This window comes from Rhinolophus ferrumequinum, chromosome 27, assembly GCF_004115265.2.
Source record: "Rhinolophus ferrumequinum isolate MPI-CBG mRhiFer1 chromosome 27, mRhiFer1_v1.p, whole genome shotgun sequence".
Classification (NCBI taxonomy): Eukaryota; Metazoa; Chordata; class Mammalia; order Chiroptera; family Rhinolophidae; genus Rhinolophus; species Rhinolophus ferrumequinum.
In genome coordinates this window covers 9178092-9201988 of record NC_046310.1, presented here as the reverse complement: position 1 = coordinate 9201988, position 23897 = coordinate 9178092, and the positions used below count along the sequence as shown (strand labels likewise).

The 23897-nt window shown below is 36.2% G+C and overlaps 1 protein-coding gene across 1 annotated transcript in view; it reads left to right on the top strand.

Annotated features, from left to right (window-relative positions):
- The window catches only part of GPATCH2 (G-patch domain containing 2), a 146634-nt gene that overhangs the window by 86274 nt on the left and 36463 nt on the right, over positions 1-23897 (top strand). The window contains exons 6-8 of the mRNA XM_033099743.1: positions 6426-6493; positions 15656-15695; positions 22002-22072. Of these exons, the coding sequence (XP_032955634.1) occupies positions 6426-6493; positions 15656-15695; positions 22002-22072 (179 nt within the window). The remainder of the gene's footprint in view (positions 1-6425; positions 6494-15655; positions 15696-22001; positions 22073-23897) is intronic.

Below are 23897 nucleotides of genomic sequence, written 5' to 3'. Positions count from 1 at the left end.
TACTCAAAATGGCGCCCGAGATTTCATCACGCGACTCAGAATGGCGCCCGAGATTTCACTGCGCTGCTCAGCAAAGAGCGAGATTTCATGAAACTGCTCAGAAGGAGGCAGATTTCACTGCTGATCAGATCGGGGGCACAATTTAAAACGTATGAATTGTTTATTTCTGGAATTTTCCTGACATATTGTTGGACCACCCTTAACCATGGCTAACGGAAGCTTGCCGCAAGTGAAACCATGGATAAGAGGGCATTTCTCTATTCTAGATGCAGGCCAGCAGCTCCTGTTGTCAGTCCCCAGATACAGAAAACATTTGTTTTCGTGTATTGTCTCTTTTGGGCAGTTCCCTGGAGGGGAAAAAGTAGTAAGGTATGAATAGGACAACTTAGGGTCACAGCTGGCTCTGTTTAGTATTTGGGATCGTGGTCATGTGCCCTCACCTCAGCGAGTGTTACTTTCTTCATCTAGTGTGTGAAAATAATGTCAATTCACTAGCTCCCTTCCCTGTGAAAACACTTTAGAGGCAGGCAAGAACTATGAAGACTAGGATTTCATTAATACCATTAATGGAAATAATAATACTTCTATTAATTATATTAATGCTTGATGTGTCATAGGTGGTCATTATCACACTTTCCTTTGTTGGTTTATTCATGCTTACATCCTTCCAAGGAGGATTAAAAATTGCTTAATAAAGATACAATGGAACAATTTGGAACCTTTAACCTTGACAACCAGGTAAAAAACCATCAGATTCACCCACTGTCTTATATCCACTACAATATAATTTAGATAACATGAAAGCTATGAATATAAGATGCCACATAGATCCTAATACCAGGTTTTTTCCCTCAAAGTCTTAACCAGTGTGAGCTCTGCTGATAAGAGCAAGATTGTTGGTCAATATTGGTATATTAAAAGATATCAGTGATGATGAGAACTTGGTATAGCTTTCTTTGTAATGTTATTAGATTTTATAGAATTCCAAACTCTGAGTCATTTTCTTAGTTGAAAAACCAAGTTATGGGGTAAAAACTTAGCAATTTAATATGACAGTTTTTGAAGGGTCAGGAAATTCAGCTGTCCTCAGAAATGGATTGTCTTTCTTCCTGAATATTCCTTCTAGGAGGACATTGTCTGAAGCTAGAACTCCTGGTAGGTAAGGAGTTACATTGGCCTTTCCCTAGTATCCAGCCTCTTCCCAAGCACACATCAGGCATTCTGCTTGTGCCTATTTTTTATTTTTCTGTCAATGAAGAGGATTTCTCTTAGTGCACTGTATAATCCACATTTTACTTTTACAGAAATCTAAACAAATGAAGGTAAAATATGAATTATCATATAAATTACTTACTGATATTTTTATTTAAAAAAATTCACCCTTAGAATTAGAGGGGTTCCTTGAGTTAAAACTGTATCATGACATCAGAAAAGATTAGTTCAATATGACAATGTACTAAACTGACTTAACTGAATGAGAACCGTACGCCACTTATTATACAGTAAATTCAAACATGATTTTATATACACATAGGTAACTAGTAAATATTTGTTGAATTGTACCTTGTTTCCCCAAAATAAGACCTAGCCCGACCATCAGCTCTAATGCATCTTTTGAAGCAAGAATTAATGTAAGACTCAGTCTTATATTATATGAGACGTGGTATTATATCATATTATATTATATTATATTATATTATATTATATTATATTATATTATATTATACCAGGTCTTATATTAAAATAAGACCGGGTCTTATATTAATTTTTGCTCCAAAAAACGCATTAGAACTGATGCTCTGGCTAGGTCTTATTTTCGGGGAAACACGGTATCAAGTAGAGCTCTTTTGGGTTTAGAACCAGGAGCAGTTACTGCATAAGGAGAAGGACCACACTGGAAAGCAAGGATCAGAGGGCTTTGAATGGATTTCTCATTAGTTTTAATTTCACTTTCAGTGCAGATCTATGGATGGCTCTGGAATGAGGAAACAGACATGTGAAAAGCAGCAATTTCAAAAGTAGAATTTGGCAAGTTGGTTAAGATGGATTGGAGCAGGGAGAGATAAATTGCATACAACTCCCGTCTCAGAGGTGATTTTTGTCCCCTTATCCTTCTTAAGTCAGATAACTACTTTGTTTTCCTTTAATCTTATACGTGATATCCATTCATGCTACCTGAGTTGTCACGTTTTTGTACTTGCTTTAAGAGTAATTCCAAAGTAATCTTTACTTTTTTTGTATATTGGTTTAAAAGTCATTCTGATGTTATTTTCTTGAACATCCGCCCCCACCCGCATAGACTGTGCCTGTTGTGACTTGTGACCAAGCATGACACGTGAAATAATCTTATTCATTCTCTCAACTATCTTTTAACAGAACTTATTTACTGATTAACAAAACTCATTTGAAACACTTGGAGAATTTTTCTTTATTCTTCTGTATGGCATTCAAAGATAAATATTTCGCCCATTCATTTTAACAGCTATTAATTAAAATCAATTACTGCAAAATAGTTAGAATATCATTTTCTTAGGCTTGTTTTTTAATGAAAATAAACGTCTAGGTTTGCAATTACAATAAGTTTACTTTCATCCCTTTGTTCTCCTCCCCTTACTTCCTACCCTCAGGGTTTAAAGTCTTATTTTTTAAGCCTGTTTTTGTTGAGCTGTTTTCCTTAATATCTGTCACATGCATTTGACTGACACATTTGTCGAATGCACCAGGGGGCCTTCATTGCAGAGTCTACTCGACTTTAAAGGCATGTTTCTTTCTTCAAAGAAATTGAGTCAAATTAATAATGGTCCTTACAGAAGCGGGAAACTTCTGCGTCTTGACAAACTGGCAGGGAGGCTCAGGCCACGTCTCCCTTTAGCTTGGAGGCCTGGCAGGTTTGATGGACCAGTCCTCACAAAATCGAAAGGCTTTCTTTTGAATGGCAGCCTGCCACCAAACGTGTTTGTCAGTGTGGGCACTGGAGCCGAAAAGCACTTGGAAAGCAAATAAAATATAACTGTAAACGAGAGCAAAGTTGAAGGAGAATGGCTGTACTAAAGGGAGAGAAGAAAGGATGATGGCTTGTACTGACATAGAGACATCACACTTCATTAAAGTACTACATACAGAACCTTAATTATTGAGAATACCATCCTTAGGGAGCAACCTCTTTACTAATCCTTGTAAGACCACTGTGTTTCAGATACCTTTGCCTGATTTGGGATGTCGTTTATGCAACTATCTAAGTGCATTATAGAAGAACAGGATGGGCTGCAGTGGGTGTGGTAATAACAAAATGAAAAAGAGATATAAAACCAACTGTTTTGTTTATCTTTCGAGGAAAATCCTGAAACTGTTGTTATTAGAAAGAATAAGAAATTGCTTTGGATGTAGCTGATAAAATTGGGAAAATAGATATTCATTGATAATTTAGCTAAGTTTCCCATAGATTGCTACTTATGAACCTTATGAATTTTGATAGTGGTACTTTCACAACTGTTATTAAATTTTCATCTATTACTACTACATTCCTCTTTTCTGAGGTTGATAACTTGATTGAAAATAACAGCAAAAGCTATGACCCGTGTGGCCTTTTAGCATTATAGTTTATTTCACAATCTAAAAAGGCCAGAAGTTGACCTAAACATTATGTTATGTAGAGACCATCCAATCTTGCTAGCTTTGAGTTTTATTTTTGTAACATAGGTAATAAAAGAAATGTTCTTTATTTAGCATTGTAGTCACTATTGACGTAGTAATATTTAACAAATGAATCGTAAGAATTCAGGGCACATAGTGCCATGTCTAAGATTATCATCAGTAAATATTGGTTAATTATATAAATGGTGGTCTCCAGTGTTACAAGAAATAACAAGAATTGGTTCGTGGAGATACTGTTTTTTATGAAGAACCGACTACCTGTTCCCTATCTAATCTTGTGGAATAAAAATCATATTTTCTAACAAACTTTACCATAGGAATATTTTATTGGATGTTTAAAGATATATATATATATATATATATATATATATATATATATATATATATATATTTGTGATTCCTTTCTAAGACATTTCTGGAATAACTAACTGGAACACGTATTTTTTTGCAGAATAAAATTATTACCATATTTGGTTGTTCACTAGAAATTAACACTTGGATCTGATGCTGAAAATTGCTTCATTGTATTTTTATCAAGATTATTCCCTAACCCTGAGTTGTAAATTTGTAGAAAGAATGCTGTAAGAATGTTTCTTGACATTTTCTAATACTTCGAAGTATCTACTCATTATCACAATAAAACACGTTTTCAAGTTTAAAATATACTGCCACTCCAGTTTGGTACTGCTTCCCACAAGCTGAATTCTGTATTAAGATCTTATTCTCCGATTTTCAGTAAGGGTGTCTGGTCACTAAAGTAGCAAAGGTTCCCATTGTAACATTCTACTCCTGAGCAAGGCCAGTAATATTGACCCTGAGACCATCAAAATGCATGAATCTCAGTTGCTTAATGTCATTTAAAAATTCTAAATTATGCCTTTTTGCAAATCCCTAAAAGTAAAACAAAAGTTGAATCGAAATAACGGTAAAGGATATTCGCATCTTTTTTTATTTTTTAAAGGGCCATATACTAGGTAAATATGTAAAGTCATTTAAATATCTACATTTGCAACTGTAAGTCTTTTGTGAGTTATTTGCAGCAATTGAACTGAGCTTGTAGTTTATATATTTATATATATCTACATATATATATATGATTTCTGAGAAATAGATAGTATGATTATTTCTGACTAGATTGAAAGCTTACATTTGTATTGTGGTATAAATTAGTCATAAATTCTGTTTTATTGTATTCAGTTGCATTGTTTTCATCAGGCAATTTATCACATGGGTGTATGTGCAATTTCTTCATTTATTAAATTTCAGATTATGTATTTCAAGCCAGAGCAAGACTTTAAACATTTTTCCATAAGTATAGCTTCAGGTAAACAAGCAATTTTAGCCCTGAAAATAGCTTCTGCTTCTGTCAACACGTTGTTTATTCTTTCTCTGAGATAAAAAGTTCAGTTTTCTGATATTTGTACCAAGATAAAGTCAGTAAACAAGATTAATATAGTGTGGAAAAGGTTGTCAGCAGCCCTGGCAAAGGAAATAAGTTGCCTGTACATAGAACATACTGTAAACTGAATAAAAGTGTCAGGTCCACCCTGAGATAATGTGATCATGAACCTCTAACAAAGCATGACATAGGCACACTCGGCTTTTCTCATAGCCACAGTGGAGAAAATGGATTACTATATTCCAGGAGACCCACTGGAATAGCATGAAAACCTCATTTTGAGACGAATGCAGGATGTAGTCCCGGAGTTAGGCCACATGTTTACCTGGGGTGCTCAAACCTTCAACTGTGGGTTATGAATGTCATCATCTGTGCATATTTGCGATCTTTGCATTTCTTGGAATTTCAGGATATACGCTGGCATCCTTGTTACCCAAGTGATACAAGAAGAAATTAATTTTTGAAAAATATTACTTTCCCTCCCCCCGTCCCCAGGCTCTCCTCTGCCACATTATGCCTTTTTTGATTCTATACTCTAAGTGGCACTTCTATAATTATAGAGGGACTTTATTATGATGGGGCATGACAAGAACTTTTGTAGTAAGTTTCTGTCTTGTTGATTGTGATGGTAGGTTCATTTTTACATGGTGCAGTTTAGGTTCTTTTTGAGAGCTCTCTATGAGATAGGAAAATTGTGATTTTTTTTTTTAATGGGAGTAGGTTGCATTATGAAAAAATTTTGAACCTTTTAATTCTTTATCAAATTTTTAGTTTTATTAAGAAACAGAGGAATAAAATACTGTTCTTTTCGGTGAAATTACATTTTGTTCTATATAAAGACACACATGATTCCTAATGGGAAAACTATGAAAAGGACTAGTGACTAGTTCCTTAAGTTTTTGAATGCATTTAAATGTGTGCATTCTGATGCATGCTATTTATATATAGGAATTAACTCCAAATACATTGGATCTTGGAAATAGCATTTCCTCAGCACTAATCTAATTAAGTGAACCTGTTGTTGTTTTTTTCACCTATGATTAAATATATGCACAGTCAAACAGTATTTGAAAGGAAGAGTTGGTAGTCTAGTTCTTAAGAAAGATTTTTTTTTTTCCTATTAGAAAAGTACTTTTAAAATTCCAGCACAGGGACTCCAGTAGACCAAAAATACAGCATTCTTACCAGAAATTATGTTATACTTTTGGTCCGTGCCATTTTGTTTAGATTTTGAGAATTAATATCATGGTCTCCGTTTTAGCATGGATGTCTTCCAATGGGAATGTCTCTATTCTTCCTGGAAATGTCTCTATTCTTCTTTGTGTCTCTAGAAACTCATCTGTGGCTTTTTTGGTTTTAATTCTCCTTTTAGGGAAGCACTCCTGGCCCCGTGGGCAACAAGAGAATGGTTCATTTTTCCCCAGATTCTCATCGCCACGAGTGAGTACGCACTGAGTTTGTATGACCTTGTGGGGGTTAGTCTACGTCTCTCTTTTGAGACATTGGTAGCTATTGCCAGCAAAGGTGGTTTAATTTGTACCTATCTTGAGAACGAGTAAGTGTCATATACCCATGGCAGCTGTGCAAGAACCATTTCAGTGAACTTAAAAACAGGTTTTTAAATACAATGATTCTTTTATTTGTGATAGAATATGAAATGCATACATTATTGAAATTCATGTATTATCTTAAAACATTTACATGGTCATCACATTAAGTGGCATCAAGCTCTTCTCCGACTCTATTCTTATGCCCTTTCTCCCCCAACTCTTTTTAAAAGTATTAAAATGAAGAGTAAGTCACTCTTTCCCATTACTTCTCTGCTCTCTGCTCCTGTCCAGCTTGAGCTGGGAGGGGACCAGGATACATTTCCATTTAGCAACAAAAGGAAGAGACTAATTTACTACGTGATTCCAAAAGTTAAGTAATTGAGCTTTGACTTGGGTGAATTATAGGGTAAATTTCTAGGTGCTAATTCTATTTCTAAATATATCTTTGTTAGAAGAGCTTAAATACATTATATATTTTGGCTCAATACCATATGTCACCTGTGAAGTTGGTTGAACTTGAGAAAGGCCATAAAGTATGGAAAGACACGAATTAATTACTGAATGATTTTTTTTTTTTTCTGGCAAGCAGTCATATTAGGATCCATTAGATCCTATTTTTTAGAGTCTATCCTTAGCACATGTAAAACAGAAATTATTGTTCAGGGACAGCTTATTTTATATAGATTATTAATGTAATATAAATATATAAAATATAGATACTATTTAATATAGACATTCATTTTAATAGGCTATATCATAATTTCCCCTTTTAATACCTTACTTCCTTCATTTTTAATTATACTATAAGATCTTGTCTTTATTGTCCCTCAAACAAAAGAAAGAAAAAACAAAACAGAGTAAAGCATTGCTTTTCTCAAAATGACAACCAAAAGAGTTGTATATTTTCTTCTTAATTTTCTGTTCTGCTATAAAACAGATACTCTAGCAAGTAGATTTAGAGCTATTTTTAAACCAAAAATTGCATCTGGTAACGATTGTAAAAGCTCTGAGGGCAGACAAATGCCATTATCGCTTTGTCACCATGCTAATCTCATGCCAGCAGTGCCTGGTACACAGTAAATAGTTATTGAGTGAATAAAGACATGGAAGTGTGAATTTAGAATAGGACAGAGGGGTTAATGTCAACTGAGTATTGCTTCTCAAATTAGCAGGCGTGACCCTAATCGTATCCCCCTGATGTCCCTGCCACACCAATCTCCCCAGTGGTTCTCAGTCAATTAAATGAGATTTTTCTGAGGGTGGAACTCAGAGGTCACTATCTTCAGAGTTTCCTGGGTATCCCAATGTGTTTGATTACCATTCTCTCCACACTCGGGACTAAAAAGAAGCCATTCAGTTTCTTCAGTAGCTCATGCTGACCCCATCTTTTCCTCTTCCTGCTCCATGACTTTAATTAAACCTCTGTTATCTTTTACATTAGCATTCTAGTGGGTCTTTCCGTCTGTTCTCTTTTCAGTACATGCTACTCAAGTTCAGTTCTGATCCTTTCATTTCCCTACTGAAAACCTCCAGGATTGCCTCTTGCCAGTGGAGAAAACTCCCTGGCCTGTCATTAAACACCTTCCACAATCTGGCTCCAGTTTACCTTTTCACCTCAGCTGTTACCCCAAACACCTATGGTTCAGTTATCCAGTTGGCCTCTGTTCCCTGAATATGACCTTTTCATCACTGCCCGCTTTAGCCTGAGACTTTGCTCATACATTCCCTCCTACCCATATGTATCAAAATCCTATTGGTTATTCAAGATTAAAAAACATCTATTTTTCGGAATGTACTAGGTACACGTGACAGAATAACTCCAAGGGGGTTCAATAATCAAGTGACTGCTCTAACCAAATTCCTTTTATGTCCATTTACGAATCTGTGTGAACAAGATTTCTGAGCATTCAAATCAATACAAATAAAAAAATATGAATAGAATTGACGCTAAAGGTAATATGCAACAGATACATGAACTAATTTGGGGGAAAAGGTTACTTATGTGCCATTATAATTAAATTTTATTTTGTATCTTTAGTATTATCAAAATATATAATGTTTCTGCTGGTTTAATTAATTGAATATGAATGCTAACTGTTTCAGGTCTTAAATAACTGATTGTTATCAAGTAACAGTTGTTATCAGCATTGACTGTTAAACTTTTCCAAATAATTTTAACTCTAGTTTTATAATCATAGAAATTTAAGAAAATTATATATATACATACATATGTATATGTATGTATATATACTAGATAGATATATACATTCACATTTTTGCTATAGAGGAATATAATAGCGTCACTAATAAAAGCCTTTTGAGCATAAAAATACATTACATTAGGATAAACTTATGTGAGTTGGAAAGTCAAGGAGTTCAAGGGGGAAAATAATCCATGTAAAATTTTCAAGTTTTAAAGAAGTGCTTTAGTCGCTAAAGTGAAGAGTCCCTTTAGGCTATTACGTCTACTTGATTATAGAGTTTTTCACATTACTCCCTAGAATATAGTTATTATGTACTTGTTTCATACCCCTTGATGGACCATGAATTTGCCATGGTTAAAGACTTTGTGTTGTTCTTTTTTAAGTTTCTTACGATAAACAGCACAAGGCTGCACACATAAATCATAGGCTCTGGGTTCAAGGTTATCTTGTTCCACTGCTGGCTAGTGATGGAAAGACACACCCTTTTCCTGATGCTCGCACAAGAGTATATAGGGAAGCACAGATTAATTGTGCTGTTGTTTAATCCTTACTGCAGCTTAACTCAGAGTTGTAATAACAAACCTGTAAGAATGGCTATAAATAGTCATTAAATTATGAATATTTAGAAACCACTAATTGGATAGTAAGCAACAACTACTACTTGCATTCGGTTAATCATGATTCCTCTAATGCAATACATGTTTCACTTTGGAAAATCACGCCAAAAGCAGTCTGATGTAGGAATACTTAAAATAATTTTACTTCATAGAATTTCAAGCTTAAAAGTAGATTTTAATAACTAGGGGAAGATATTTTACAGGCTCTAACACAATAGCATTTAGGAATTTCAGTTTTGATATCATGTGGTTATGTGGTCCCATGGTTAACAAAGTTTTCTTGTAGGGCAGCCTAGAAATGATTAATCAGAAGAAACAGGGCTGCTGAGGTGGGGAACGGAAAAGGATGTTTTTAGTGTTAATAGAACAATACCCAGCATGCTGTTCAGGCTCACCTCACTGAAAGTGTTCAGCTCGCTAGATGAGAGTAGTGGAGGTAGGTCAATAAACTTTGGATAGTTTCTATAAAAATTATATTTTATAGTATTCAACTGTAAAAAAGAAATGACCATATTTTGCCATGTATAATGTGCACTTTGTTTGCCCAAGTTTGTGAGGGAAAAAGAAGGATGTGCATTATACATGGGTAGTACTAATTGCATATCTACATAAATATTTTTAATTCTTTTATTTATGCTTATGAGTTGAAAGTATAACTCTAGAAATCAATAAGGACATCTGTACACAAAATAATACACTGGAATACAATAATCAGTTTTGTTGAATTTACAATGAACTTATAATGATGAAGAGTTCTTGGCCTTCTAGGATGCGTAAATATCGTTAATTTGTTACCGGTACATGCAATTTCTTGTGCCTTTATCTGTTCTTGTATTTCGTAATTATTTGTAACATAAAATTTCTTGTACCATAATGTGTTAAGAAATAAATGCTAAAATTCCTTTATAATACAAAAAACAAGTATCTGGGGCCGGCCTGGTGGCTCAGGCGGTTAGAGCTCCATGCTCCTAACTCCAAAGGCTGCCGGTTCAATTCCCACATGGGCCAGTGGGCTCTCAACCACAAGGTTGCAGGTTCAACTCCTCGAGTCCCGCAAGGGATGGTGGGCTCCGCCCCCTACAACTAAAATTGAACAGGGCACCTTGAGCTGAGCTGCCGCTGAGCTCCCGGATGGCTCAGTTGGTTGGAATGGGTCCTCTGTACCACAAGGTTGCCGGTTCGACTCCCGCAAGGAATGGTGGGCTGCGCCCCCTGCAACTATCAACAGGCAACTGGACCTGGAGCTGAGCTGCGCCCTCCACAACTAAGACTGAAAGGACAACAACTTGACTTGGAAAAAAGTCCTGGAAGTACACACTGTTCCCCAATAAAGTCCTGTTCCCCTTCCCCAATAAAATCTTTAAAAAACAAAAACAAAAAAAACAAGTACCTAAATGTAAACAAATAAAAATTTGAATTAAAAAGTTAAAACGAAAGATGTTTTTCCCTGAAAGTTTGGGCCAAAAGCATGGGTGCACATTTTACATGGGAGCTCATTACACATGGGAGCTCATTATACAAGGCAAAACATTATTTATAGAAATTTGGTGAACAACTTTACTGTGCACCTGTCGGAATATGGAGTCTTGATTTTTAAGATAAACTAATGTGCTCCGTACAGATATTCTTGCAGTCATAGTAGTGAAAATGTGATTATTTTAATAAAATAACACTTATAATTGTACTAATTGTTTTATATACCATCTAATAATTATTTCCTTGGAAAATGTATTACTATATTTAAAGTCTAATTGTTAACAGATGACAGGTTTCATTTATAATGAATAAATGAAATATTCATTAAAATAACTATAAAGAGGTACATAAAAAGTGACAAGAACCTCAATTCTACTAAAAAAGAGAAATTAGTACCTTATTTCTGAGAAAAAATAATATGTTAAATTTTGAAATTCACAGTTAATCATTTTGTTCATTTTTTGAAAATACATATATTAAAATGTGTAAAATAAAATTAATACAGTGTTTCCTGGAAAATAAGACCTAGCCGGACCATCAGCTCTAATGCATCTTTTGGAGCAAAAATTAATACAAGACCCAGTCTTATATTATATAAGACCCGGTATTATATTATATTGTATTATATTATATTATATTATATTATATTATATTATATTACACTGGGTCTTATATTATATTAAAATAAGACTGGGTCTTATATTAATTTTTGCTCCAAAAGACGCATTAGAGCTGATGGTCCAGCTAGATCTTATTTTTGGGGAGACACGGTGTCTGACTTTTTTTTTTTTTTAATTTAAGACATCAAGTGGGGTTACTTTTTATTCACTCCACCTCCCTTTATGTACTGACTCTAAATAGCTACAGAATTTTATCCGGCTTTTTTCCAATCACTTATGAGATACTTTGAAATTGAGTAAATATGATTTTTTTTTTAATTTATATTTTGCTTTTCTTTCACTTTAAGGTATAGGATATTTACCTAAAGAATTGTATGAACATTAAAACTTATTTTAAATGCATGTAGGTGACTACTTATAATCCTGTGATGAACTTCTTTATAAAGCAGATATTCACCCTTTATTTTATAGTTTGTATAAATATTGAGTTTGTTTAAAGCAAGATCTTCCTGGATTAAAGGTTAAGTCCTTTGGGAATACTTTTACACTTTGAAATTTAACATCTATTGCTTTATCATGAAAGTAGCTTTAACTTTCGGTTGATATAAATAAGATATACCAGATCAATTCCTTCTCTGATTTACTGCGATTCCCTTGGGTAAGTCATTTAGTTTACATATGTCTTAATTTTCAGTTCTAGAACAAGTATAATAACAGTTCTTAGACATTTTTACAAAATGCTTATGTAAAATACCAAAACACTATTAAACTAGGTATAAAACATTTCAAGATGATATTGATGCTTTATTTGGATAGCATATTTTATTTTTCAGAGTATTTACATAAGCAGGGCTCTCTTCAATTGAAGCAGCCATAGCAGTATCACATCACTATTTTATAGATAATCTGATTTTTCTAAAATCATGCACTATACTCTACTCAACCAAAAATCAATTAAAGAAACAAATGTGTCAGGCGTCGGTTACATATTTGAAAACCTGCTGCACCTGTTGGGGAATCCTGTAAATATTACCCAAGCGCATTGGTGTTTCTACTTGACATTTAGGAATAAAAGTTCTCCTATTACTCTATTTCACTGTGTATTGTGGGAGAAGAGAATTGATATGTATTTTAAACAATAACTATATGCCAGATTCTTTCTTGGTCTTGTTTAAGCCTCCCAATACCGTAAGGGAGGTGGTGTTAATTTTATCATGCACGTGTCAAGCTTCCTCAACATGCCCAAACTGCATCTGTATCCTAGAGAGAGAACTGAGCTTGGAAACCGCATAAGGTTGTTGCGAGGTTTAAATGAGATCGTGTATGACCCTGAGCATGGTACCCAGCACATATCTGGCATTTACTGGGTGGTGGGGCTGTTTTTACTACTACTTCTCTTACTACCACTACTACCTTTTCTGCAACTACTATTACTCTTCTGTTACTTCTGTTATAATCACTCTCCCTGTCTCAAGAACCTCTGGGTATTTTCATCAGGATAAATAAACTACAACATATGAATACAACCGTGTTCGGCGGGCTCTGTGCAAAGACATTGAAAGCTGAGAACAGGACGCAGCTAATTCTGCCAGGGTGAGTTAGACAGGCTGTTCAAAGATAAGCCCGAGGGCACAGAGGCCACCACTGTCCTATCCCACATCACTGTCCCTTCCGGATCGTTCATCTTAAACTGCTGTGTAAAATGTCTTCCTTGTTTGAGGTTCATACTACCAGAAGGAAAGAAAGAAAAGAAAGAGTGATAAAAGAGGAGGGAAAAGAAAACGAATAACCAAATTTTCCTGCACTGGAAGACTCAGATCTCTAGACTGAAAGATCTTACCCAACACAGTATTGAAAAAGGCGCACTGCTAGTGAATTAGAAATCTCTAAAAGCATCAAAGGAAAAAAAAAAAATACGGCTCGCATTTTTAAAAAGAACAGAAAGAAGCATTGGATTGGTACATGGAAAACTAAGCACGGAAAGAAGAAAGCAGACCAAGACGAGAAAAGGTCAGCTCAAACAATGTGCTTCTCAAGCACTCTGAAGATACTAGTCAAGTGAGTGCTTTGGGAGAAGGCTGAGATGAACTGAGAAGCTGTGGGGTACAGGAAACGGAGGTACAGCAGATTGGAGATGACAAGAAAGCCCAGTGAAGGCAAAGGGGAGATCCAGGGCACACCTGGAGAACAGCAGCCCAGATGAGCCCAGGTGTACTACGGGCTGTGAGAAACAGATCTCTAGGGGCTGGACAAGGGGGGCAAGTAAGGGATGGGCATATTATCAGAGACTTTTTTTAATATTTGAAAAAATAACAGTATAAAGATTTGACAGACTTCATGAAGGCAGATAGTGGGTACATACTAGGAAAAACAGCAAAGGAAGAAAGACAAGGCAACTATCAACTTTAGGAGAAACAAAAAGAAAATTCAGCAGCACACAGTTTTCACATAGTTATATCCGTATTCACGACTGATTAATCAAAACTGGTGTCATAACTAGAAATCGGAGGTTGGGGGCTTCAAAGCAGCTAAATTTACAGTAATAGGAAATCAATCTTTATTGTCTAAAATCAATCACAGAATACCAACATTATCATATTTTTTAAAAGAAATACATCAGTACAAACCAAAAGAAAAGGCTAAAGGAGTTGACAGTGGTTTCTCTGGACAGAGCTTAGGGGTCAGGACAGACGAGACAAGACACTGCCGATTTTAAACCTCTTGTTTTTTATTAGGGGCTTTTAAAAACTGCATGTATGCATTTGATTTTTTAAAATATTTTTCTTTAAAGTGAAAGGCACAATCCATACCGAAGGGGAAATATGTCAGTCATATGTTGTCAGAGGAAATTACAGTGAATAATTTGTTTCTGGATTTGTCGGTAATTACTCCAGATGTCACGTACAACTACCAATAATTGTCCATTCCTGCATTAGAGGTGGAGTCTGACCTGCGAGGGAGCATCGCTGTCCATGAACTTGAGAAATGTCCCAATAGGAGCATAGACAAAGCCTATCAACGTTGTCGAGGCTGTTTATTCCCAAGCTTTAGTACCGCACAACCGAGAGAATATGCAGATCTTGTAGAGGGGACCAGAAAATGTGCCCTTTCAACAGAAGCCCCTTGCCTGCCTGCCTGTATCTGGTGTGGTGAAAGCACACCGTGGGCAAAGACCCTCTTATCTCAGCCTGCTTCTGCACCTGGGACATGAGAATAACCTTGGAAGCCTTTTGTGAGGATAGGAAATAATACATGCCACGTGTCTAAAGAGTGCTTGGGACACAGAGGTGCCCAAGATTACTGTTCCTGAAAAAAAAATAAAAAATAGCATTCGTAGTAATATGAATAATCATTCCCTAGGACTGTGGTCTTTTCGCAGTCTCTTTGCTATAGGTCTCTCTCCATCTTCTCGTGCTGGATGTTTACAATGAGTTTTTCCAGTGAGCTTGTGTGCAGAGCACTGCCGAGGGCTGGGGACATAGCTAACCATATAACTCCTGTTGAAAGGTGTTGCCAGAGAGGTCAGTAGTAAGAGTCCAGCGGAAGCACTGTGGGGTGGGCCAGGCAGGGTGAGGCAGTGGGGAGAAGGGAAGGGCTCCACCGTGCAGGGACGGATGCGATTGTTGACCGTGTTCTCAGCCAGAATCCAATGCGGTCAAGGTACCTTCTACTGATGCTCCAGAATTTCCACCATGGGCTCGGTCGGGGAGGCATAGTCAGAGGATATAATATTCCGTTTTTTTTTTTTTTTAACTGCAACAATCAGAAGGTCATAATTTGTTGTAATGATGCTATAATTAAGTTGTGGTAACGGATAGCATTTGTAGATTTTATAACCAGAATTGATTCGTACAATGAATACAGTCCCAGCAGTTTATGTTAACATAATTAAATGGAAATTTAATTCTAACTGAGTTTGCTTATTAAATTGAAAATTACTGGGTTATGAGCACTCTTGCATTTCTGTCAGAATTGGTGTAAGTCTAGAATTACATGAAATATCCATTAAAAGAACGCATATTTCAGGCTCCGTTGCTGGTGGTGAAACCATTTCTTAGAGCACATGCAGACTGATGAAGGGAGAGCCCGGGCTGCAGTTCGGCTCAGGCTAACTCCTCTTTTCTTTCCTCTGCAGCCATTGGTTCAGCCCTGGGGCTAGGACAGAGCACGGCCAGGTAAGAAACATCCGAATCCGAAGGCAATTCCTCAGTCTCTTTCAAATATTTCACTATCTCCCTTCAGCGTAGTAGGTCAGCTTTATGGTAAGGATGCAAATCCCAGTTTCCTTAGAAAACAGTTAACTATACTCAGGCCTGAGTCACTGACCAATTGGGTGCTCCTCGGTAAGCATCGGCATTCCCCCTGACTGCCACCTTCCTCGGTCACGTGTGTCACCTCCAAGAAAAGACTCTGGAACTCATGTTTGTGTTCTTCCCAAAGTTATAGTACCACATAGTACATATGTTTAAAACATAAATTTGTATTAAATGTGAGACCAGCCAGCAAGAGAGTATTTTTATCTTTGAAGTTTAAAAGGTGGCAAATAGTTTCTCACTAGTTTATATTTCTAGATGAGTTTTTTTTTTAATCTCGTATTAGTATACATGGCAGTACAATGATTAGTTAACAAGAACTTGATATTGATTTTGGGTAACTTGACATATAAAGTCGTTTACTTTCTTTGTCCCTTGAATGCACTACTTCTCTAAGACCAGCAGCATGCTAAGGCAATTTGGGGCTTAAATTTTTTAGTCAGTTTTAAACCACATATATTTTAGGCTTTGCATCCTTCCTAAGCTTTTTTTTTTTTCATTATTGATTATAAAAGTAATGTTTTTAGATGGGTCAAAAATATGATATGTAAAAAATATCTTTAAATAATGGAAATGATAAACCTCAAATCCACAGGGATCATTTCTTCTGGGGGGCAGGTAGGCAGGTAAGTAAAGAGGGGGTTGGACTTCCTAATCGTCACTGGAACCACTGCCATATTGGTGATGTTTAATTTCCTAAGCTGGGCAGCAGCTTGCTTGCAATAGGCCATACTTCCTCTTATAAAAGGAAGGTGCCGAGTATTTCATTATAAACTGTGCTGGAGTTCTTAACACACATGAGCCTAACTAACAGAAAATGTCTGGTGACAAATTCAGTTTTAATGATTTTCTTTGTAAACTTGCCTTTTTCCATGCCCTTTTAAAGATACTTCTCACGTAGTAATAGAACATGTACCACTATTTCTAAAGAGTTGGAAATTAACTAGGCTACATGGATGATGTATTCGTCTTATTATTCAGAATGTAAAAATTAGAGTTTCTGTTTCCCAAATGGTTCAAGTCTCTCTGTAGATGATGCTTTCAGTAAGATACTGCTTCTAGTAGTAGAAAGTTACATCGGCACATTCTTTATTGCCCAAAATACAGTTTTTTAAAAGCCCCTTTTCTACCTTGTAGAATTTGAGAAATACTACAGTAATGTTATAAATTTGTGTTTTAGATTTCAGTGTAACTGGTTGCTTCCAGCCCACTTTTATTTCTGCAGTTAAAAATTAACTAACAGCTAATAACATATAGATAAGGAAGTTCTCCAATTCCTTTTCTTATAATTTTTAAAATCTTTTCGATCAATTTTTGAATCAGCCTTTTGCTTAAACTTCAATACACCAGTTCAGATTTTTATCTTGACTATATAGATGATTCATTAATAAACACAGTTGATCCTTGCTCTTTGTGGTAGCTCTGTTCTGCTAAAGTTGATGCAAACGCCAAATTTGCAAATCCAGAAAGCTCAGCTTCCTGAGAGCCTCTGGTCACATCGTTGTCATTAACTAATCAATTCATAACCTTGTTTGATGTGTGTTTCTGTTTAAAGACACCTTATTTATTACCTATCACTGAGCTCACGACCAGCAGCACTGTAACTTATTCCTGTAGAAAGCTTACCTAACACACATATTTTCTCTGTAAGGCCCTTCACAGCTTTCTTGCACTTCTTCACCACTATGTTTGGGGACCACTTGAAGCAATGGAATCACGAACATGAACACAAAAATACCAAAAAAGAAAAAAATCGTAGCACTACAGAGACCGCAGGAAAGACACTCGTTTACAGTATGAAAGCTGAAACAAGAAGGCAGAGCGTGACCTTGTCAGACCTCAGCTGGGAACATAACGCTACAAGGGACGCACATTTTTACCCGTCTGTACATATCTGCAAATGTAGAAGTGCCAGAAGTGTTGATTTTGTCATGACAAATTTTAGCAAATAGACAAATTTGCAAATATGAAATCTGCAAATAATGAGGACAGACTGTATATAGGAGTGTATAAAATACACACACAGGCTACCGACATTTTGAGGGATAAAATTTTCTTAGTTCAGCTTGGACGTAACTATAGCACAGTAAACTGTTGGCCAAACCTAGGTGCAAGTGAAGAAATGCGAGACCATGAAGAAGTATACAACTTTCAATGTACTGCTGAATGAGTGACTGTCTATATATGATCACCTCTTATTTTTTCCAACTCATAAATTTAAAGAAATAATATTGTTATCCCCACTTCTTTTGAAATCCCACCCCTTGCTACTGTCCCTCATTTTATAATTTTTCTTTCTTTCTGTTCTTTTGTGTTAAATGTCATTTCTGTTGACATCATGCATACTCATCATTCTTTTATTACACACTTAATAAATACCTACTATCCATCAGCCATTATTTACTGGGTACTCTCCATTTTTGAAAAAAAAGAGGTATATGTAAAAACAGCATAGCTTTTCCCCTGACCTTAGGGGAGGAAAGAATAATTACAGTTTGCTGCTAGATATTAGAGACCACCACAGAGAGACCATCATGAAGACCACAAGGGAGAAAGAGCAAAGTGGAGGGAGGGCGGGAGAAGCAGCTATAGGAAGCGTTGGGTGTTTGGGTGGGTTTTTGTTTTGTTTTGCTTTGTCTTTTTAAATTCGGAGTCTTTTCCTCCTTGAACATCTAATGGTCTGACATTTTGACTGAGTTTACAGGTATCTTAATGAGTCATAGATCATAGCTGAGGTAGGTATTGCTTAGTTTTCCTTTTTAAGGTTGAGGACACCTTGGAGGCCGAGTGCAGAGACTTGAAATTATTTCGTAGATGCTTGAGGAGTAACCAGAAAAGTGGCTGCCGATATAAACACTCCTGAGCATGCATGCCTACTGAATATCAGGGGATAAGAGAGGGTCGCTGTGGAATAAGACTTCTGCTCTTTGCTTCTTCCTCTTGTGTTAGGAATTTGACACTTTCAGTAGTCTTGCAAATATATCAGGAGTAGCCACAGAAATTCTTAGCTTTCTTTCTTTAAGAGTAAGAACCGTTCTGCACAAGGAACTCTTCTCTTCCTCGTTTAATTCAGCCATTTGTAAAGTTGTGTCCCTTTGGTAAGCTTCACATCGTACTAGGTTTTGTGTTTATGGGTTTTAATATCATTCTTACGTGAGTCATTTTTAATATACACCTGCAGGTCACTAATAAGGGAGTTGTACCTCCGTTGGGCCTAAGTCCAGCAATCTGAAAGTTGGAAGGTAAGAAGCACTTCGCACCATATTCAGAAGTTCTGTATTTAATCAGAGTGGACGTTGTGGAGTCAGAATCCTGAAAAGTGACCTCACTTGTGACACTGATAGCAGTTCAAGGAAACAGAAAATGTTATCAATAAGAAGAGTGAAATGTTTCACAAAACCTCCTGAGCTATATACTCTTGCTGATTAGAGCAGAGCTGAAGGATTCTCGTCTCTTTGTATTGTGAATTCATGACCAGGTCCCTTTCCTCACGTTTTAGTTGTGGGGACATAACAGAAGCACGTTGGGACTCTTCCAAAATCAAATATGTTTTCTATTCTAGTAATATTCTGGATTAAGTTTTTTGTCTTTGTACCTTAAAAGATGTAGGTTTCCATATTAACTTGTTAAATTCATGACCCAGACATCTATCTGAGCATATATATATTTATCTGAGCTTGATTGTAAATTTGCAAAATTACTACAAGATTTATAATTTTATTGCTAAAGTGAGATGGTTTTGTGATGGCTTCTTAATAGAAGTGCATTATATGAAATAATTCCAATATTTGTCTTTTTATATACAAAGCCCATCAAAACTATAAATCTGAGGCAGAAAAGAAATCCCACATGAATCTAATGAAAGGAGCTCAAACGTCAGAGTTCAGAGAAGGTGCTGTCTCATGTAAATTCATCGAGGTGGTAGCCTCTCTGAGAACTAGTCAGACCCCTGTAGGCACAGCCTACTATTTATTTTCGTCATCATAGTTAACGTTTTTTTAAAACTAAACTACAGAATTATTTTCTTATTTCAAAACATTGTGTTGGGGATATTGAGTTCTTTGCTTTAACTGTTTTAACATAAACCTCAGGAACAGTGCTCAAATATCTCTCTTTTATCTTAAAATTAGAAAAGTCAGTTAACTACTGCCATTAATTTAAGGTGGAGGTAGAGATTTCATCACGTCACCTCTAGCTATCTGTGTCACAAATGTTGGTTTGTATATATATATTTTTTAAAAGGCACTAGACCCAGAAATACCAAAGCAATTAATTTTTTATTTTATTTTCAGAAACGATTTAGTTGTCATGGTACGAAGTGTTTCTAAATTGAAACACTTTCAGATTAATGGACTTAAGATAAATGGTTGCTATTTTCTATACGTAGTAATAATGAGATACGGCTTCAGCCACGTATCAGATACTAGATCTCATTCCCTATTTCTTTATCTCATTTATTCATTCATTCAACAAATATTTATTGAGCAATAAAAAGAAATCCCAGACACTGTGCTTAGAGCTTGGATGTGCAGGCCAAATGAATAACGGAAGTAAAGGGCCAAAGGTGAGTGAGAACATGATACATGCCCCAAACTAAAAAGTTCAATACGGCTGAGATACAGAATTTAGAAGAAAGTAGGTTGTTGGGTTAGGGGTAGGAGGAAGTGTAATACATTAGGAGTTTAGAAATGTAATTAAATCATGAAGGGCCCTGAAAGCCTCTCACAAGATTGTGGGGTTGATCTGAAGAGAGTAATGTAATCAGAGCTGATTTCAGACTTACTGGCTGTAATGGATTAGCTGGGACCAAGGCTGGAGGCAGGGAGACACTGGGAGGCTGTTATAGATGAGAGCAAATGATGGCCTGGACTAGGGTGGCGATAGTGGGGATGGAAAGACGTAGATATTTAAGAGACATTTAATATATACTTATTTGGTTAAGACATTCCTGAACGAATGAATGATCTAACCACATTCCTGGTGATCTAATGAAGGTCTGTTCCTGCTCAAAGATGGCCGAATATTGCTCATAGTTGACTCTAAGTGATGTCATTAAACAGTTTAAAGGAGGTATTTCATTAAAAGCCATGGACGCTGGTCAGACAATACCCTCCAATAGACAGGCTCATTAACTGTAGTCATAATTGTAGCATTTTTCAATTGTAGCATTTTCAAATTATAGCATCATTTGTACCATTTTTCAGTACTTCTTACATGCAGGTCCTAGTGCCAAGCATCTTACATGGTTTATCTCATTTAACACAGCAGCCGTACAGGTAGATAGTATCTCCATTTTACAGAGGAAGACTGGGTCTCAGAGAGGTTAAGTCCTTTGCCTAAGTTTACACAGCTTGTCAATGGTGTGTTTCTTATAAAAACCGCGTGACTTGTTCATTAGGGGCACAGGGGGGATTAGAATCCAGGTCTATCCTGCAGTCTTAGTTCTAAGATTTCTGTTTTTGTTAGGGTTAACTTCTGAGATGCTGGACAACTTTTTTTCAGCCTGCTCTTGTATATAATCATTTTCTGCATAAATAACCTACAGTTTGAATGAACACATAGTAAAGAGTATTGACTTGTTTTTTTTTTGTTTTTTTTTCTTTGAAATAAAGTGAAGTGGATGGTGAGGCATTTCCAGAAGGCAACCAAATATATATATTTTCTAATTATCTATTTCGAAGCTAATAGTTTATTTGAAAAAGAATGCGTTAGGTGGGTGTCTTCACCATGTTTGGCCGGTAAATACAGACAAAACAATACCAGAATTTTTAGTCCATGTAGGTGGCCAAGCCCCCAAACCTTGAGAGGTGACCGCAATGGTGGAGGCCGTTGGTAAGAAGGGGAGGTTGGTTATGTTATTTCACCAGGAATGTTCCAGAGAACCAGGGTTAGAGCCATGGTCGAGACTGCCTGCTCTAGGCTGTGTGATAACCTGCCTGCCAGGAGGCGAGGCTGTCAGGGAAGCCAGCTCTTACTCATATCTTCGCAGGATGGTCGATGGCACATTTAGGAGAAGGAGTAGTGTTTTAGAGAAGCCAGTAGGAAACTAAAGTAATGCAAGTGAACGACTAGTGTCCCTTTGAATGAGGAGAATACTTAGTTCTGCTTGCAAAATAATGTAATGAAAATATTTTTGTTTCCACAACTTTGTCTTAACACTTTGGCTAGCACCAGCTTCTGAGAGATAACCGAGCTGAGAGAGGACACAAGAAAACCTGTTCTGTGAAAACAGCCAGCAGGTAAGCAATTCAAAATCACTTTTAATCGTGACCCTTAAATCATGTGCCATTTTGTCTGTACCAGTGTGAATGCACTGACTTGTAGCTGGGTTGCCTTTTGTTCTGAAGAGCCAGCTTAAAACATTCTACGTGTTGCTTATAAGAATATAGTTCAGGATTACTAGTAGTGAGTAGAAAGATATCATTTTTATGTGTATTTTTAAAAGCTGGTGAAAATAAAGAATGAATTTTTAGAAGAAAATTTTGATCTCTCATAACTAATTAATTTTAGATAAGGATTTAGAATAATTATTTTTTTTAATTTCAATCCTTTTCCCCAAATGTAAGGGGTACTTAGACCTCATGAAAGAGCAACATGTGCATCTGTTCTTATATAAATGAGTATATAGAAAATATGCTCCTTATACTATGTAAATGAGTAAACAGAAAATACGCTTATTATAATTGAATATATAGGAAATATGCTTCTTATATAAATGAGTATATAGAAAATACGCTTTATTAAAAAGGGCTTCTAGGTTCTTGCTCATTTGATATTACTGAGTCAATGTTTTCTTTTTTTCTTTACTACAAAGAATTTGCCCCAGTTTATTGTTTTAGATGATATAGTTTCCAAGTTTACATGGGTGTTTCTGAAGACTTAATTTTTGTTTAGATGAAAGTGCCTATCAGAATATTTATCAGGTCGACTGCCCTGAGATTTACACTTAATTCAGTTTTAAACAAGATGAGACGACTGAGCTCAGCAGCTACCATTGCATCCCACGGCGTCCCACTGCTCGTACACTGACCACTGTGTCATAGTTCCCAAGCAGGACATACAGCTTTAAAGCACCATGTTGTACAAACTAACCCCAACTAATAACCCACAGGATATCTGCAGAAGTAAATGCAAATCCTATCTTGCATACCTAATTTAGACAATCAACAGCTGCCAAACATATAATAAGTGACAGTCAACAGAAAACCAATGTATTTACCCCTAAGAATGTCAGACCCTAAAATTATAAAATACAAATTGTAATCTGTATAAGTTTTGTATAGGTTATAAATAACTACAGATGAAATGTTTATAGAAATAAAATGAACAGGCAACAAATCACCATTACAATTAATCAGGCAGAGTTGAATAAAAATCATAACTGTTAGACATTAGAAATATGATTTTTAAAGAGACAGTTAGTGAAGTGGAATCACACAACTGAAGAAATAGGCCAGAATATAACATAAAAATACAAGGAGTTGGGGAAATGAAAGAGCAGTAAGAGACACAAGAAAGGTCTGAGATACATTTAATCAGAGTCCTTGATGGAGTGTATAGAAGGGCTGGGGAGGGAGAGAAGAAAAACTTATTTGAAGAGATGTTGGCCAAGAATTCCCATGAAAGTTATAAATCTGTAGATGCATGGACATAAAGCACTACATAAAGCAAGCAGAATAAATAAAAAGAAATCCACACCTAGTACTGGACTGTAGTACACTAAAAAGAAGGGGAGATTGTAAAAGAATCCAGAGAATAGGACAGATTATCTACAAAGGGGCTCAGCGCTGTATTTGTGAGGAGCTGGGAAACTTGATGGGACTTGGGGACAAATTATCTCTTCACTCCAGCCCCTACCAACTGGGACTGAGGAGAGGGAGAGAGAGTTTTCCTGACCAGAGGAGTTGTTTTGTGAGGTCAGGTGTGATGACTGTAGTTTTCTGGTGCCAGGGTCTCTTTACTCTAAGATTCATTTAACCCCAGTCATTGTTGGACTTGGGCTGACACAGAAGACTGGCCTTTCCCCAGACTGCTGCCTGACAGGACAAGAGAGTAAGACATTTG